Here is a 19,387-nt window from a genome sequence, read left to right as displayed (position 1 = left end):
CGAGTCTGTGCCGACCATCAACCACCCATTTATACTAATCCTACACTAATCCCATGTTTCCTACCACATCCACACCTGTCCCTATATTTCCCTACCACCTACCTATACTAGGGCCAATTTACCTATCAACCTGCAAGTCTTTTGGCATGTGGGAGGAAACCGGAGCACGCGGGAGGAAATCCACACAGACACAGGGAGAACTTGCAAACTCCACACAGGAAGTACCCAGAATTGAACCCGGGTCGCTGGAGCTGTGAGGCTGCGGTGCTAACCACTGCGCCACTGTGGGGTTGTGGAGGGAGTTAAAATGAGCCACACATGGAGCAGGTATCATGTCCCCCAGCAGCCATGTAGTCACTTGGTAGAAACATCAAACACAGGGGGAAATTGTTCAGTGCCACAAGATAAGAGCATCATGACAACTGTTGACACCTTACACAAACTTCCAAGACCCTATTTCTGTGATCAGAGGTGAGACATTGAGCGCTATCCTTCCTCACCAGCCATTGCTGCAAGTCCGTGTTGGGGATGATGATGCACTGGTTAGCCCAGGAAATGTGTACTGTGTACTACACACTGAGACTAGGTCCAGCTAGTGCTGGTTGCTTAGATCACTGCTCCATCCTATCCTCATTTCCTGAATCCAATTTAGCAAAAATAGCATCTGTGCTAAGTTGAGAGCTTATTCAGGGAAGAACATAAAAGGGGTGAAAGGCCTCCTGTGTAGGTCTCTTAGCTACTTCGATCACACTTTTTACTTGTCTACATTTTCTTGTACTCCTTTCAGTGAACCCCGGCTCGTTTTTTAAAAAATCTCTTCATATATTAGGTAATTTTTGTTTCATCAGAACATGTTGATTTTCATTGTGTATTCACCCTGCATGTTCAGCGTATCTTACAAGCGTTCCATTCAGGTTTGCGCAAGTACTTCAGTGTAGAATCAGTTAGCTTATAAATTTACAGAAATTGCAGATTCTGTCTTTGCTACTATCAATAGTATGATTTGCATTCACAATTACAGTATCAGATTGTGGTACTGCTCAAAAAATAAACTGCCAGCTTTATTTTGCAAGGAGTAACTTGCTTTGCTGCAGTTAGAGAAAATCTCATCATCACGAATCCAGCATTCACAAGGTTATGGCCACTAGTAGTTAACTGTATAATTACAATTTAATTCCAGACTTCCACCCAAAATTGAATGATTGCAAAGTTCAGGGACAAATCATGGAGATGAAGCTTACTGGATCTGTAGTCTTACAAACAAGATAAAGCATCAGCAATAAATAATCCAACAATTAATTTATATTCACTTTATTATAAACTATAAACACTTTATTTAGTACACAAGATTAGTCACAACATATAAGCAAAGATAAAGAAGGGGACCAAGGAAAATGGATTGGAGGATGTTTAAATTTTTTGGGGAGTGAATCCCAAGGTGAAGGATGGCATCACTAAGGACACAATTCCAACATTTACACTTAATATCAGTGTCCAGCATACCCAGGGGAGCTATAGATGGGTTACAACTAATAAGTAGTCTGGATTCTGCTCCAATATAATGTCTTATCCACAAAACTAATGAACACCCCAAATGCCCCAGCCATTTCACAGACAACCAATTAATACTAAAATAGTCTTCTTGTAGACATGTATTTGAATTGGAGGGTGGCAACCAGAAACAAATTAATCTTGGACACTCACTTTCCATTATCCTGAATGAAAAGAACCAGAGTCAGAGGTAAAATTATATTATGCCACCCAATGTACAAGTTTGTAATTTTTTTTTTTAAACTTCAATGCATAAAATGTGTACAATATGTAGCAAGTGCATAAAAAAAGTTTAAATTTGAAATTTTGTTTTGATAAAAGCAAGCAATATCTACTGGTCAACAATTATTTTCCATTTCAGATATCCAGCCATCAACAAATGCTCAAGTCAAACGAAACATGCAGAGTAAAATTACCTCTGCTCTACTTTCAACACCAGATGAATGGCCTCTGCTGAAAACTGTTGAGGCTGTCCAAAGTTATTTCCCTTTCATCCCAACAGCCTGGGTTGGTTTGGATTCCTGGTCCAAGGTGAAAGATTAGTGTTTAACCCACCTAAGGGCTAACTGCAGAGATAATGGATGCACTGGTTGATTTTCCAGAATTTCCTAGATTCTACCATGGTCCCAGCAGATTGGAAATTTAACACTATTCATGAAAGGAGAGAGAGAAAACAGGGAACTACAGGTCAGTGAGCCTGGGACCAGTCACTGGGAAAATGCTGGAATCTATAAAGGAAATCTTAACAATGCACTGAGAAGTCCATAGTATGATCAGAGAGTCAACATGGTTTTATGTAAGGGAAATTGCGTTACGAAGGCAAATGGCATGTTGGCTTTTGTTGCGAGGGGACTGGAGCACAACAAGGAAGTCTTGTCACAATTGTAAGGAGCTTTGGTGAGACCACAGCTGGACTAATGTGCAGAGTTTTGGTCTCCATATCTAAGGAAGGATATATGTTTTGAAGGCAGTACAGTGAAGGTTCACTAGGTTGGTTCCTGGGATGAGAGGGTTGTCCTATGATGAGAGACAGGATTCTGAATGGGCTTGACACAGAGGTTGTTTCCCCTAGCTGGGCAACCTACAACATGGGGATACAGCCTCAGCATAAGGTCCATCATTTAGGACTGATGAGGAGAAATTTCTTCACTGAGGATCGTGAATCTTTGGAATTGTCTACCCCAGAGCATTGGGGATGCGCCATCATTGAGTATATTCAAGGCTGGAATAGATAGCTTTCTGATCTTAGGTTATCAAGGGATATGGAAAGCCGGCAGGAAAGTGGAATGAGGCAGATCAGCCATGATCATATTGTATGGCGCAGCAGGCTTGAGGGGCCATATGGTCTATTCCTACTCCTATTTATGTTCTTATTGCAACATTTAGTCCTTGCTAGAAGCTTATTAACTGTCCCATATCAGTAGAGGATTGTTCACAATCAGTAGCACTTTGAGGTTCTTCATCTGAAAATTAGAGAGAGAGAATTAAAACCAGTACTTAAAAAAAAAATCATTTAAAAGCACTATCACCGTAAGCAGTGAAGCTATAAAAACAGTATATGCTGCTTACAGATCAGTTACTAGTGGTTAGACCAATTTGAAGTAAGTGTTGCAGTTTGATAAAACTACTGTACTGCATGCACTAGTTTGCATCTCTATCATAAGTGGCTCACCTATGAACCATTTGCAGCACAGTCTAAATTTCCTCGAGGGTCTTGCCTCAGCATGGAGCAATCCTGAAGAGATGCACTCCACTATTAAATGAGATTTTCCAGAGGAAACAACTGACTATCCTATTTATAAAGAAGGCTAATGCCTCGTAGAGGATAAGCTGCACCTTTCAATCCGCATCAGTCTCTGCCATAAAAAAGAAAATCACTACAGGAACAAAAAAAAGGGACTCAATTCATTTCTGTGCAACTCCGAATCTGGCATTTCCAGTTCCTTCCAATACTATCCACCAATTATATAATAGAGCATTAGACAACAATGTTATTTGGCTCAAAATGCTCTTCGTCAGACAACTTAATCCAAGACAGAAAATCTAGAATATTTTCAGTTAAAGTGAACACACTGGACACAAACCATACATGCCCAATGTCAAACCCATAAGTTCATGATTCAGTTGAACAAGAGTGTCAGGCCTGGAACCAAAGCTACAGGTAAACAGAATTTACAGAAATAGGCAAGTATTATTTACATACAGCCCTTTCAAATCAAAAATGCCTCAAGGTGCTGCATAGAAAGGTGTGTACTATACTGGGGGTAGGGAGAAGTGTTGGGCAGATTACCAAAGCTGCTTTTGAAAGTAGAGAAATGGGGCAAAATGGAATGTTTTGAGAAGAAAATGTTAGTATGGAGGCGAGGTGGTTAAAGACTCTGCAAACAACAGTGCAGCGAGAGGAAAACCAGAGTCAGAAGAGTGGATACTGCAAAAGGAATCTGTAGATAGCCAATGCAGTGGAGGAATTTGTAAGTAGGACTTCAAAATCAATGCACTGGAAACCAATGGAGGTCAATAATAGGGTTGATGTAGAACAGAAGTGTTCTGGATGGGTTGCAATTTATGCATTAGAGCTCTGAAGGCTGGCCAGAAGAATGCCAAAAACATGAAGAGTTTCAATGATTTAGATGTGAATCATGGAGGTATGATCAGTAAGTTTGCAGATGACACGTGTCGTAAATAGTGAGGAGGAAAGCCTTAGATTACAGGACGATATAGATGGGCTGGTAAGATGGACGGAGCAGTGGCAAATGGAATTTAATCCCGAGAAGTGTGAGGTGATGCATTGTGGAAGGACCAACAAGGCAAGGGAATATACCATGGATGTTTTGACCCTAGGAAGTACAGAGGGTCAGAGGGACCTTGGTATACTTGTCCATAGATCACTGAAGGCAGCAGCAGCACAGGTAGATAAGGTGGTTAGGAAGGCATGTGGGATACTTGCCTTTATTAGCTGAGGCATAGAATTTAAGATCAGGGAGGTTATAATGGAGCTGTATAAAACGTTAGTTAGGCCACAGCTGAATTACTGTGTACAGTACCGGGCACCACACCATAGGAAGGATGTGATTGTGCTGGAGAGGGTGCAGAGGGGATTCACCAGGCTGTTGCCTGGGCTGGAGCATTTCAGCTATGAAGAGAGACTGAAAAGGCTAGGGTTGTTTTCCTTAGAGCAGAGAAGGCTGATGGGGGACATGATTGAGGTGTACAAAATTATGAGGGGCATTGATAGATTAGATAGGAAGAAACTTTTTCCCTTAGCGGAGGGATCAATAACCAGGGGGCATAGATTTAAGGTAAGGGGCAGGAGGTTTAGAGGGGATTTGAGGAATCTGGAACGCACTGCCTGAAAAGGTGATAGAGGCAGGAACCATTGTAAGATTGAAGTATTTAGATGAGCACTTGAAACGCCATAGCATGCAAGGCCACGGGCCAAGTGCTGAAAAATGGGATCAGAATAGATAGGTGCTTGATGGCCGGCACAGACACGATGGGCCGAAGGACCTGTTTCTGTGCTGTATGACTCTATGATGGCAGAGGGGTCGAAATATGGACACAGATGCAAGTAGCCTATCTTGATGGACTGGATGTGGGTTTGACAAATACACGAATGAGTGGAGCTTCACAGTAGTCCGGGTATTTTGCTATTAACTTCAATAATTTGTGGAGGTAGAGGTAGTACCACTGTTCAAACAAGAATTATTGGTGACAGTAAACGGTGGTAAGGTGACAATATAAAAAAAACATTGAGCATTCCAAAAGGAAGCATATCTATTTGTCAAAAATGGAAAGGAATTTGGAGTAAATCACCATATTTTGAAAAGGTCTAAGAAGAAGAAATGCTGGAACCACTCAGCAGGTCTGGCAGCATCTGTGGAAAGAGCAGCAGAGTTAACGTTTCGGGTCAGTGACCCTTCTTCACTGACCCGAAACGTTAACTCTGCTTCTCTTTCCACAGATGCTGCCTGACCTGCTGAGTGGTTCCAGCATTTCTTGTTTTTATTTCAGATTTCCAGCATCTGCAGTATTTTGCTTTTACTTTGAAAAGGTGTAATGTGGGCATTGTGAGCTTTAGGTTAACTAGATACAGTATGAAGGATATTAAAAAAAGTTCAGTTCTCTAACATTGTGTAGATCGGTGAGGTCACAGATGAAATAGTTCATATTGTGCCCTTCAAAAGGATATATGCTTCAGCTTTACAGGGCATTGGTATCTGGAGTACTTTGTACAGTATTGTTCTCCTTATTTAAGGAAGGATATAGATGCGTTGGAAGCAGTTCAGAGAAGGTTTACTACACTAATACCTGGAATGAGCGGGCTGTCTTACGAGGAAAGGTTGGACAGGCTAGACTTGTATCTGCTGGAGTTTAGAAGAGTAAAGATTTGATTGAAACATAGATCCTAAGGGGTCTTGACAGGGTGGATGTGGAAAGGATGTTTCCACTTGAGAGAATCTAGAACTAGAGGACACTGTTTAAAAATAAGGGGTCTCCCATTTAAGGCAGAAATGAGCAGAGAGGTTTCTCTGAGGGTCGTGAGTCTTTGGAACTCTCTTCCTCAAAAAGCGGTGAAAGCAGAGTCTTTGAATATTTTTAAGGCAGAGGTAGATAGGTTCTTAATAAGCAAGGGGGTGAAAGGTTATCAGGGATAGGCGGGAATGTGGAGTCGAGGTTACAATCAGATCAGCCATGATCATATTGAATGGCGGAGCAGGCTCGAACAGCCGAGTGGCCTACTCCTGCTCCTAATTCGTATGTATGATCATATGTAAACTATTTCAGTTGGACAGACAGGACTAAAATAGGGAAACTATAAGAGGAATGGAGGGGAAGAGACACTTAAGGATTCATACACAAATCTTTCAAAATGGGAAAGCTAAAGGAATGCATGTCAATAAGAGCTTGGAAACAATTCAGTTTAGAAGTTGGTTCTTCCTCGATCTACCTCCAAAAGCACCATGTTTGGGAACTGTTTGGGATCAAGGAACACTTAAGCACCAATAAGCTGTTCCCATAGTAACAATTTCCTATGCAAAGAAGTTCTATAGGTCGATCTGCAAAATATGCCAGGATTAGCTCATTTGGTCAACTGCATGTCTGACATGCAAGAACCCATCAAGCTAGAGCTTCCAAACCAAACAGGAAACAGTTATAGAGACTCATTCTCAACATGTGTGCATTCCTGAGGGAAGGGTTAGGGTGTACTTCACTAATGTAACCTGGGTGTAGACTAGTCAAGAGTTAAGGATCTCCAAGTGTAGATGGAAGTTTAATCTACTGAAATTGTACACCTTAACAGCAGTGAATATTAGTGCATTTCCTGCTGCTTGTCCAGCTTGGACCTCATCAGCTAAATGATTTGCTTGTGGATTCAAGAGGAAAAAATACAGCTGGCAGTAACAAATCTTCCAATTTCCATCAGTGAGCCAGCCAGGTTGCTCAAGTAATAAACTGGAATAACATGGACTTGTTTGGCAAGGGGATTGAATTACAAAGACCAAAGGATCAACAGTTTCCATTTTCCACTGTCTGACATCATTGGTGCCAATTTAACCGCAAAGAGATTTGCCAATGTTTACCTGCACCATTCTTCAAAAAAAAACGATCGTCACTAGTTAGTCACCAGGTAAACAGGCACCAGGAATTCCCATTTGCACAAGCAGCACAGTTCAAAATACATGAGTTAACTACCACATCTTTCTGATTTTGTGTTTTTGGGGTGTTCAATGCCACTTTCAGATATTGGAAGTGAGGACAGATATTCAGCAACCACCTGCATCTACAATTTGAATCAAAGCAAGCACTAAACCATGGATAAATAAATGTGTTTTCATACTCACTTAACTAACTTATACAGAAGATGCCAATACAAGAGATTTGATAATTAACTTCTGAACAAAAATAGATTAAACATTTTCTGTGAATAATTGAAAAACACTGCTGTTGATAGAGTAAGTAAAGTTAGCTCAGGATCACAGTTCTTGTTTTACAGGGGGTTGATCATTTGGCTCTTGTTAAAACTGAGACATAACCCACAACCCTCTAAGTTTAACATCTGCTGTAGGGAAATTGCTAGAGTCTCTAACTGTAAGGATAGGGTGACTGAACTCCTTAATATTCAGCTGATCAGAAAGCTAGCATGGATTTGTAAAGGGTAGGTTATGCCTGACAAATCTGATTGAATGCTTTGAAGAGGTGATTAAAGTAGTGAACAGGGGAATATCTATGGATTTTAATTATATGGACTTCCAGAAGGCATCTGACAAAGTGATAAAGTTATAAGAGACTGTTAGCTAAAGTTGAAGCTCATGGAATTGAAAGCAAACTATTGATCTAGTTAGGAAATTGGCTGAGCAGGAGACAGAGAGCAAGTACTCTAATTAGTAGGATATGACTAGTGGTGCCCAGCAAGGATCTATGTTAGGGCCTCAAGTTTTCATTAATGACTTAAATAATGGGATAGAAAGCCACATATCCAAAAATGCCAATGTCACAAAGATGGGCAGTATTGTAAGCAGTGTAAATGGAAGCATAAAATGAGAGACATTGTTAGACTAAGTGAATGGACAAAACTCCAACAAATCTAAGGCCACCCATTTTGAATCTTAAAAGGATAGAATAGGAATACTTTCTAAATGGTGAAAATTCCAAAAAGTGAGGGGTCCAGGCACAGATTAAACTGTCAAACAGATCCAGAAAATAATCAAAAAGGTTAATGGAATGCTGGCCTTTATATCTAGAAGAACAGAATACAAGGGTCGGTAGAAGTCATGCTTCAGCTGTACAAAGCCCTGGTTAGAGAACACCGAGAATACTGCAAGGAACTCTGGACACCACACTTTAGGAAGGTTACATTATTGGTGGAAGTGCAGCAGATTTACCAGGATGGTGCCTGGTCTCCAAGTGTCAAGCCACAATGAGAGATTACACAAATTAGGATTGTATTTCCTGGAATTTAGATGATTAAGGGACAATTTGATCGAAGTTTTAAGATATTAAGGGGAAGAGAGAGAGTAAATTGGGAAAAACTATTTCTGCTATTTGGAGTCTAGGGCTAGGGAGTAGTCAAAAAATTAAGAGCCAGACCTTTCAGGAGTGAAAGTGGGAAACAGTTATTCATACAAAGGGTGGTAAAAGTTTGCAACTTTCTTCCACAAATGGCAATTGATGCAAGATCAATTGTTAACTTTAAATCTGACACTGATAGATTGTTAGCCAAAGCTATTAACGGATATGGGGCAAAGGCAGGTATATGGAGTTAGGCCACAGATCAGCCATGATTTCATTTGGTGGAATAGGCTGAAGGGGCTACATGGCCTTCCCCTGCTCCTATGTTATACCAAATGGATCACATTATCCTCAAACTAATTAAAATGGGCACTGGACAATTAACCAATATCAAGGAATAAACTTCCATTAATCTAAGCTAGATCACAACTGTTTATCTGCTGACATTATATGTGAGTAATCAAATACGTACACTTGCTCTTTGAAGGACTGAGCTTAGAAATGCCAAAAAGGTTATCTTCAAGTACTGGGTCATTCAATGGTGAGTCACCCAAAGAAGCAGGAAATAAACCAAGCTTTTCAGATTCTAAGGACACTGGTGAAAGAGCTGTCAAAAATTGAGATTCCAGAGAAAACAGTTTATTTGCATCAATTTCCTCATTCATATAATCCATTTCACCATGAAGTTCTGGCTTATGTTGATCTTTACCATCACCGTTACTATGGACATCAGAAGGTCCCATATGCTCAATTAAATCTTTATTTTCACTTCCACCATTCTTGGTGATGCCCATACCCTTGCGCAGTTGCTCCAATCTACTGCGCAAATTCTGCATGTTCAAAAAGGAATCATCTAGTTGATCGACCTCTGTGCTTTTGGAACTGTTCAAACTGTCATTACCAAGCATATCGGGAATAGTCTCCTGCAAAATTCCAACCCTTGGAGGCTTTGTTGAGTTGGAGAGATTAACAATGAAATTCTGAGATTCATTCCAAGGTAATGTATGGTCCAAGTCACATTCAGCATCAAACAAAGAAAAAGTCTCAGAATTTGCCAAAGTTCTCTCATCTTTGCACATTTCCATTACGAAACTTTTAGACAGTTTCTCCTTCTTAATTGGAGTCTTGGGACTTAATTCGTCGAGTGTCAAAAATTGTAGACAGTGATCAGAATCAGCCTCATCCGTTAAAGTTGCATTGTTAGTGAGACAATCTTCACCGAAACCTAAATTTTGGGAATCTGAAGACGGAGAGGGAATTTTACTGATCAATGCATCACCTGTATCAGTTATTTTACTACTGAAGTGATGTGGTTCATCCTCAGATCCAACATCTGAGCAACCCATTCCTGATCCCTTCCAATTACGGTGTCTGTAAATGTATTTTTCCCACAGGGCATCAGGTTTAGGAAACTCGTTCCTCTTTTCATTGCTGATGGATTGAAAGTTTGAGCTAGTTGGTTCTGTATCAGGATTGGAAGCATTTTCCCTCCAACAGGTCCTTCCTCTGACAGATGGCAATGGTTCTCTAGCAGCTGACACAATCCAGCTTTCCTGTGTTTCACCAAAGCAATGAGCAGTAGCATCTGGGGGAGTATTCTCATTCACAGATCCAGACAGGTTTATACATGCAACAGATGACGATTCTTCAGGCTCTAATCGAACTTGGTCATTGGTACAGTTTCTGTATTTTAGATGGGTTGATACAGACTCTTCTTGGTGTTTCCTTTGCGCAAGCTCAGATTCTTGAACAGCACACCTCCAGGAGTTCCTAATATCTGTGACTGTAACAAATTAGTTTTAAAAAAGAAAAATTAGACTCAATAAAAGTGAACCTTGGAGATAAAAAATAAAAATTTACAAGGTAAAGGATGTGAATTTTAGCAAAACTCATCTTATTCAAACCAAAATATTCAATGTATAGGGGTTCCTTAACACCTACCCCAATCTTGCCTTTTATGTTTGTTTCCATGTTCTCTTGCCTATATAGCTATGATTTAATTTGAAATAGGACTCTGGATTAACCTTGCTGATTTCACTTATCTTGTATATCTCCAACTTGCTTCCATTCGTTTGCTTACTTGCAAGGTTCGAAAATGTGTTTTTTTAAAAACTGAATTACAAGGAAAATCTGTCTTCAGACACTGAAGGTTAGTTTCATGCCTTTTCTTTTGCAGCACTTTCAGGGCTCAGCAATCAGGACCAAATTCTGTATTTAAGACAAGGCCTCAGCAGAACACTGGACAGCGCCAGCATAGCTGCCTCAGACTTGCACTGATGTAGCAATATAGCTCCACAGTGAGTTTTAAACTTTTGATTGGTCCTCTGCAAGGAACAGACATGGTAAGTACTGAAACAATCTGCAGAAGGTGTCAACAGATCTGTAGGTCACAGCTCTCAACATTAAGATAAACAACAGGAAGAAATGTGCAACACTTCAACTGAATTTCATCGATAATAGTTTGGACCACTTGCAAATTCCATTTACATATTTCTGAAGGTACTCATCCAACCAACCTCCCATCTTCCACACTCCAATAACTTCAGCTCCTCAAACTCTGCTGCCATATCCTATCCTGCACCAAGTCTCGTGACCCTCATCTTCACTGGCTGACATGGTCTCCTATCAAATGTAAAATTCTCATTCTTGTGCTTAAATCCCTTCATGGCCTTGCCCCTCCACAGCCCCAATCTCCAACTGTGCTGCAATCCCAGAAATAACTGGCCCAGAATTTCCGAGAGCGGGGCATCTCGCAGCAAGTGCCCTATGTTGGATTTCTTTCCTCACCTGAAAGTTCAAATAGTGTCACAAATTAGGCCAATGGGACATCTGGGAGCAATGGTCTATTACCTTTAACCAATGAAATATAATGTGTTGAATGGTTAATAAAGCTCTTTAGAAGTAGTTTGAACATCTGATTAAACAGATTATAAAATATCACCAAATTATATGCAGGAAAATATGTAGTTTTAAGATTTTTGCCTATGGAACATGACAAACATCAATAAGACCCCTTGCCCAGGATTCAACTTATGAATTCAGGAACTGAAAATCACCGCTGCCTGTATATGAAAGCTATTTATATGTTATTATAAATATATATGTATGGCAGTAAATGAGCACAGTGGGAAACCTTTAAAGAAACAATTCAAAATGTTCAATAAAAATACACTCCATTTGAAAAACAAAATCTCAGCAAGAAAGACCCATCCGTGGCTCACTTAGGAAGTTAAGGATAGTATCAGATTAAAAGTTTACAACATTGAAAAAAAGAGTAGCAAGTCTGAGGATTGCAGTGTTTTAAAAACCAGCAAAGGGCCACCAAAAGGTTGAAAGAGGGGGGAAAAAAAATAGAATGAGTGTAAACTAGCCAGTAACATAAAAAAAAATTGCAAGACCTTTTATAAATACATAAAAAAGGAAAAGAGTAGCTAAAGTAACTGTTGGTCCCTTAGAAGCAGGGACAGGAGAAATTATCACGGGGAATGAGGAAATGGCAGAAATATTTTGTGTCTGTCTTCACAGTAGAAGACACAAATTTCATGTCAGAAATAGATGGTAATCTAGGGGCTAAAAAGAGTGAGGAAATTAAGGAAATTAATATCAGCTGCGAAAAGATATTGGAGAAACTTGAGGGACTAAAATCTGACAAATCTCTGGGACCGGATAGCCCCAGAGTTTTAAAAGAAATAGCTGCAGAGATATTGGATGCACTAGCTATGATTTTCTAAACTTCCTTAGATTCGGGAACAGTCCCATCAGACTGGAAGTTGGCAAATGTTACACTGCTTTTCAAAAAAGGTGGGAGAGAGAAAACAGGGAACTACAGGCCAGTTAGCCTAACTTCAGTCATTGGGAAAATGCTAGAATCCATCATTAAGGAAGTCTTAACAGTGCATTTAGAAAAGCACAGTATGATTTGAACAAATCAACATGGTTTTACTAAAGGGAAATAGTGTTTAACAAATTTATTACAGTTTTTTGAAGATATAAATACTAGGGTAGAGAAAGGGGAACCTGTAGATGTAGTATACTTGGATTTCCATAAGGCATTTGATAAAGTGCCACACAAAAGGTTAACAGGCAAGATAAGGGCTTATGGAGTTGGGCGTAATATATTAGCATGGAAAGAGAATTGGTTAACAGACAGGAAGCAATGGGCGGGCATAAAGGGGGGAATTTACAAATTGGCAGGTAGTGAATAGTGGAATGCCACAAGGATCAGTGCTAGGGCCTGAGCTTTAGATTCCTGGGACCAGTTCTGGAGAAGGTGGGACATGTACAGGCCAGACTGGGGGGGGGCACCTGAACAGAGCTGGGACAAATTTCCTTGTGGGGCAATTTGCTAGTACTTTTGGGAAGGGTTTAAACTAACTTGGCAGGGATGTGGGAACCAGAAGAAAATATCAGAGAGGAATACCAAGCTGCACAAAACTATGGGAGAGATAGATAGTACTAGAGTAGGGAATAGTAAGTTATTAGGTGGAGTCAGAGAAAGAAAGATGGTAATAAAGTATAAATCAAGGTTAATGTGCATGTATGTGAATGCACAGTGTTGTTAATGAGACTGGTGTGTTACAAGGGCAGACTGACATGTGAAAATATGATCTGGCGATAACAGAGTCCTGGCTCAAATGAGGGCAGGACTGGGTGTTAAATTTTCCTGGATACAAGATGGTGTTCAGGAAAGGAAGAAAAGGGGGAGGAGTGGCAGTATTGATTAAGGTGAGCATTGCAGTGCTGGAGAGAGGGGATATCCCTTTTGGGGGGGGGGGGGGGGTCAAGGATGGAATTTATTTGACCAGAGCCAAGCAGCAAAAATGAGCAATGCAGTTGCACCGTGTAGTCTATAGGCCACCAACACGTGGAAAGGATGAAGAGGAACAAATTTCCAAAGAAGTTACAGAAAGATGCAAGAATTATAGAGTAGTTATAATTATAACTAATTATCCAAATATAGACTGGGATAATAGTGTAAAGGGCAGAAGGGGAGTAGAATTCCTGCAGTGTGTTCAGGAAAGTTTTCCACAGCAGTATGTTTCCATCCAAGGAGAGGGGAGGCACTGCTGGATCTGGTTCTTGGGAATGAGGTGAGTCAACTGGATCAAATATCACAAGAATGCAAGAATTAAGAGCAGGAGTAGACCATATGGTCATCGAGCCTGCCTGCCATTCAAAACGAATCATGTCTGATCTTAGGATTCAACTCCACTTTCCCACCTATTTGTCATAGTCCTTGATTCCAAGGGACCAAAAATCTGTCTGTCTCAGCCTTAAATGTATTCAACGATGAAGCATCCACAACCCTCTAGGGTAGAGAATTCCAAAGATTCACAACCCTTTGAGTGAAGTAATTTCTCCTCATCTCAGTCCGAAATGATCGACCCATTATCCAGAGACTGTGGCCCCCGTGTTTTAGATTCCCTGACCAGCAGAAATAATCTGTGTCTACCTTATCCAGCCCCTTTAAAACTTTGTGTGTTTCAATGAGATCACCTCTCATTCTTCTAAACACCAGAGAATACAGGACCAATTTACTTAGCATATCATAGGACAACCCCCTTATCCCAGGGACCAATCTAGTGAACCGTCACTGTACCACCCCCAATGCAAGTATATCCTTTCTTAAATGTGGAGACCAAAACTGCATACAGTACTCCAGGTGTGGTCTCACCAAAACCCTGTATAATTGTAGCAAGACTTCCTTATTCCTGTACTCCAAGCCCCTTGCAATAAAGGCCAACATGCCATTTGCCTTCCTAATTACTTGCTGTACCTGCATATTAACTTTCTGCATTCCTTGTACCCAAGTCTTTGAACATCAACACTTACAAGTTTCACACCTTTTAAAAAATATTCTGCTTTTCTATCAAAATGAATAACTTCACACTTCCCTACAATATATTCCATCTGCCATCTTGTTGCCCACCCACTCAACCTGTCTATATCTCTCTTCGCAGCCTCTCTAGTTCCTCTCCACAGCTTACCTTTCCACCTATCTTTGTATCATCCATAAACTTAGATACAGTACTCTGTCCCTTCATCTAAGTCATTAATAAACTTTTGTAAATAGCTGAGGCCCCAGCACTGACCCTTGCGTCACTCCACTGTTCACTGTCTGCCAATTTGAAAATGCCCCGTTTGTGCCAACTCGTTGCTTCCTGTCCATTAACCAATCATCTATCCATGCTATTACCCCCAACTCCATAAGCCCTCATTTTGCCTATTAACCTTTTGTGTGCCACTTATCAAATGCCTTTTGGAAATCCAGGTATACTACATCTACTGGTTTCCCTTCATCAAGCCCTACTACTTACATCCTCAAAAAACGAATAAATTTGTCAAACAGGATTTCCCTTTAGTAAAACCATGTTGACTTGTTCTAATCATACTGCGCTTTTCTAAATGCATTGTTAAAACTTCCTTACTAGATTACAGCATTTACCGAACGACCGATGTTCAGCTAACTGGCTTGTAGTTTCCAGTTTACTCTCCCCTTCCTTGCTTGAAAAGTGGTCTAACATTTGCCAACTTCCAAACCGATGAGACCGCTCCCGAATCTAAGGAATTTTGGAAAATCAGCTAGCGCATCCACTAACTCTGCAGCTATCTCTTTTAGAACCCTAGGGTGTAGGCCATCAGGTCCTGGAGATGTGTCAATATGAGAACATTTAGGTGACAGTTCAAATAAGGCATTCAGAAGGGAATGAGACTGTTATCTGAAAAGGAAGAATGCGTAGGGTTAAGGGGAAATAGCATTAGGTAAATTGCTCATTCGGAGAACTGGTGCAGACACGAAGGGCCGAATGGCTGCTTTCTGTGCTGTAACAATTCTGTGATTCTATTTACATTACAATCTCTACTAATGACATTTGAAGAGACAGAGAAATGTATCTATGTTTGCTGATGATGAAAAGGTAAGCTGAGGAGAGGACACAGAGGCTGCAAAGAGATAGACAGGTTAACAAGATGGCAGATGGAGTATAATGTAGGGATGTGTGACAGTATACTCTATGGTGGTAAGAATAGAAAAGCAGAATTTTTTTTTAAAAGTGCAAAACTTGAAAGTGTTGATATTCAAAGAGACTTGGGTGAGCACATACAAGGAACACAAAGTTAGCATTTAGGTACAGCAAGCAATTAGGAAGACAAATGGCATGTTGGCCTTTATTGCAAGGGGATTGGAGCACAGGAATAAGGCAGTCTTGCTCTAATTGTATAGGGTTTTGGTGAGACCACACTTGGAGTGGTGTGTACAGTTTTGGTCTCCACATTTAAAAAAGGATATAGTTATGAAGGTGCTTCTGTTTTTTTTTAGTTTCTTTGAGGAATTCAGTCAAACTGAAGAAATTTGGACCAGTTTTTTTTTTGTGTGTGTCATCAAGGGGACACTGAAAGAACTGGTTTGGCAACAATGTTTCCTGGTTATCACATGACTCATTAAAAATAGAACAGAAACCCTGGTAACAGGGGAAGAAGTAACATGCACCCCATGATAGGACAAGCCCGGGAGCAGTAACGTGCACCTGAGAGGGCAGCAAATTCACAAGCTTTTGGTTATTGTGTCAGTGTGGACTGAGATAAAGTTAGCCAGCTGCTGAAGTGTCAAGGAAAGAGAGAAAACCACAACCTAGCTCCCTTTTCAACAACTCTCAAAGACCCTGAGAAGTCCACTGTGTCAATTCATCTGGCCTCCTGTCTTTGAAGAAAAGCCTGCTACATTAATTCTCAATGCCACCTGAAAAAAATTCCTTTTATTTTTTAGGTTAACCTGTGTAGATATGTGTGTGTGTGAGAGTGAGAGAGGGGCTAAGGTAAAAAGGGCACTTTAAAATTTCAATCTGTGCGTTTATGCTTTACTTCATTATTGGTTAAGACTTGTTTTATAATAAACTGATAATTTTGTTGTTCATTAAAGAAACCTGCTAAGTGTGTTCTATTCAGGGAAAAATAGAGTTATATGATTGACCATACTGGTAAGTGGAAAAATTTAAAAATTTATGTTGTGACCTGTGAAGATGTGGGAATAGAACTGTGCATTCCTCCTGCCTCAGTTGTAATGTATTAATTGAGTGCTCTCTTGCTGGGATAAACCCAACACTGACAATGTACAATTGTAAGTGGGCTAATAATAATTGAAAAAGGAAAAATAAAAAAACCAGGTTTCTTGTGTAATAGAGTAAAGTTTACACCACCAGAATGTCTTCAATAGTTGCTACAACTTTTTTCAGGAGGGAGGATGTATCCTTGAGTGATTTGAGAAACTTAATCAAGGTTTAACTAAAAGATCTGGCAGAACTGTTGGTGTTAGAGTTAAAACAAAGAGCTAAGAAAGCAAACATAATTGAAGTAATAGCACACCATTTGAAATTGGAAGAAAGCAAACCAAAGGGTAGTGCAGTTGAATTAGCTAAAATCTGGGTACAGATGAGGCAGCTTGAACTTGACAAAGAAAAATAATTTTAAAAAACTTGAGCTTGAAAAAGAATTGACAATGAAAAGACTTGAACTTGAGGAAAAGGAAAGGGACAAAGAAAAGGAAGAAATTCAAATTAAAAAAGGTGGAATAAGACACAAGAGTGATCTTGACTCCAGTGAAAGTTCTGGTGCGGAAAGATCTGGCTCCAGCCCAGTGAACAGCTGTTTAAATTTGTGCAAGCCCTCCCTAAGTTGGAGGAAAGGGACGTAGAGGCATTTTTCATTTCATTTGAAAAGATAGCCAAACAGATGCAGTGGCCAAAGGAAAGCTGCAAAGCAGTTTGATGGGCAGAGTTCATGAAGTTTATGCTATGCTTTCTGAGGAGGCTTCTGCAGATTATGAGATGGCAAAAAGGCTATTCTTGCTGCGTACAAGTTAGTCCCTGAAGCTTAGTGAAAAATTTCAGAACCTCCGGAGATTGTCTGGGCAGACTTGTATAGAATTTGAGAGGATAAAGCAAATTAATTTTGATCGTTGGATATAGGCACAGAAGATGGAAGCCATAGGGAATTAATTCTCCTGGAAGAATTTAAAAATTCACACCCTGGATTCGTAAGAACACATGTAGAGAACCAGAAGATTTCAACAGCCAGACAGGCAGCGGAAATTGTTGATGATTATGAGCTTGTGTATAAGCCTTAACCCTTTGTCTGTCACCCGCACAAACCTGAGGACAGGAGGTGGGAGGGTGAAAGGAAGGCAAGTAGCCAGGGACAAGAAGGGAAAGATAGGAAAGCCCTGGGATCGCCTCCTCAGGCCAGAAAGTAAGGTGCTGAAGGTGGAAGTGAGGTCCGCAAGCAGAAATGTTACCATTGTCACGAGGTGGGACATCTTCGTGCAGAATGCTGGAAGTTGCGGGGCAAAACCATGGGACTTATAGGGGTACACAAAGCCAATGCAGTGAAATGGGCCTGATTGGAAGTATGACAGATCAGGCTGTAGCTCTGACTGCAGTGGTAAGGCCAAGTAGAAAAACCACTGCGAGTGCAGGGGTTGTGAACAAGATACCAGAGAGTTATAAGGAATTCTTGTTGAAAGGAAAAGTAATTCCTTGTCCCTCAAGTGAGGCAGGCAAGCCTATATAGTTATACTTAGGAATACTGGAGCCACCCAAACTCTTTTGCAGGGGAAAAGCATAACATTTCCAGAGAGCACACTGAATGCTAAATTTTTATTGAATGGTATTGGTGGGGCGTATATACCCGTACCCTTATATCGGGTGCACCTAGAGTGTGACCTAATGTCTGGAATGATAACTGTAGAAGTTGTCCATATTTTGCCTGTAGACAGAGTTGACCTACTCCTGGGGAATGATTTGGCCAGAGCGAAAGTAGTAGCTTCTCCAGTAGTCACGGAAAAACCAAGTAAAGTTAAAGAGAGAACTGTGACAGGAAAAGGTTCCAGGAATTTTTCCTTCATGTGTAGTAACCCGAACAATGGCTAAACAAGTTCCATTGTCAGATAGTCAAATATCTGAAACTTTGGGGATTTGGATAATCCAAAGGAAATATTCAATAAGTCTTCTCTGATCACAGCTCAGCAGGCTGATCTAGAGTTAAAGTGGCACAATCAGCTCTAACAGAAGCTAAGGCAAAAGGAGTTCCAGAAGACTATTATATTAAAAATGGGATTCTGATGAGTAAGTGGAGACCCCCTCACAGACCTGCGGACAAAGAATGGATGGTAGTTCATCAGATAGTGGTACTGCCAAAGTATCGCCGGGAACTATTAAGGAATAGCGCATGAAATTCCAATAGCGGGACATGTGGGGATATGGAAGACTCAATCACGTTCTGGGTCAACATTTTTTCTGACCAGATCTTTCCAAGGACGTGGTGCAGTTTTATAAAACATGCCATACGTGCCAAATTGTGGGAAAACTGCAACCTGCCATAAAACCGGCACCTCTAATTCCCATACCAGTTTTTGGGGAACCATTTAGTAGGGCATTGATAGACTGTGTAGGGCCTTTACCAAAAACAAAAGCGGGACACCAATATATACTCACTATCATAGATATGGCCACTCAGTTCCCAGAGGCATTCCCGTGAGGACAACTACTGCTCAGGTAGTGGCAGAGAAGTTAACCCAGTTCTTCACTCGATATGGATTACCGATTGAGGTTCAGTCAGATCAAGGTTCCAATTTTATGTCTAAAATTTTTCAGTAAGTTATGGATAACCAGGGTTTAACAATTAAAGTCTTCAGCATACCACCCACATAGACAAAGAGCTTTAGAAAGGTACCATCAGACCCTCAAAACAATGATCAGGGCATAGCTTTAGTTTAGTTTAGGAGGTACAGCACTGAAACAGGCCCTTCGGCCCACCGAGTCTGTGCCAACCA

At 40.5% G+C, this 19,387-nt stretch overlaps 1 protein-coding gene across 3 annotated transcripts in view; it reads right to left on the bottom strand.

Annotated features, from left to right (window-relative positions):
* Positions 1–2,872: 2,872 nt before the first annotated feature.
* haus6 (HAUS augmin-like complex, subunit 6) overlaps positions 2,873–19,387 on the bottom strand; it is an 81,520-nt gene continuing 65,005 nt past the window's right edge. For 2 of the 3 annotated variants that reach the window (XM_068030484.1, XM_068030485.1), the window contains 2 exons: positions 9,035–10,345; positions 2,873–3,014 (listed from right to left, as the gene is read on the bottom strand). In XM_068030484.1, coding sequence (XP_067886585.1) covers positions 2,944–3,014; positions 9,035–10,345 — 1,382 coding nt within the window. In that variant the 3' untranslated portion in view covers positions 2,873–2,943. The remainder of the gene's footprint in view (positions 3,015–9,034; positions 10,346–19,387) is intronic. The other variant, XM_068030486.1, reaches the window with a different exon arrangement.

The sequence above is a fragment of the Heterodontus francisci genome, chromosome 4 (assembly GCF_036365525.1).
Source record: "Heterodontus francisci isolate sHetFra1 chromosome 4, sHetFra1.hap1, whole genome shotgun sequence".
Classification (NCBI taxonomy): Eukaryota; Metazoa; Chordata; class Chondrichthyes; order Heterodontiformes; family Heterodontidae; genus Heterodontus; species Heterodontus francisci.
This window is presented reverse-complemented; position numbering and strand designations above follow the sequence as displayed.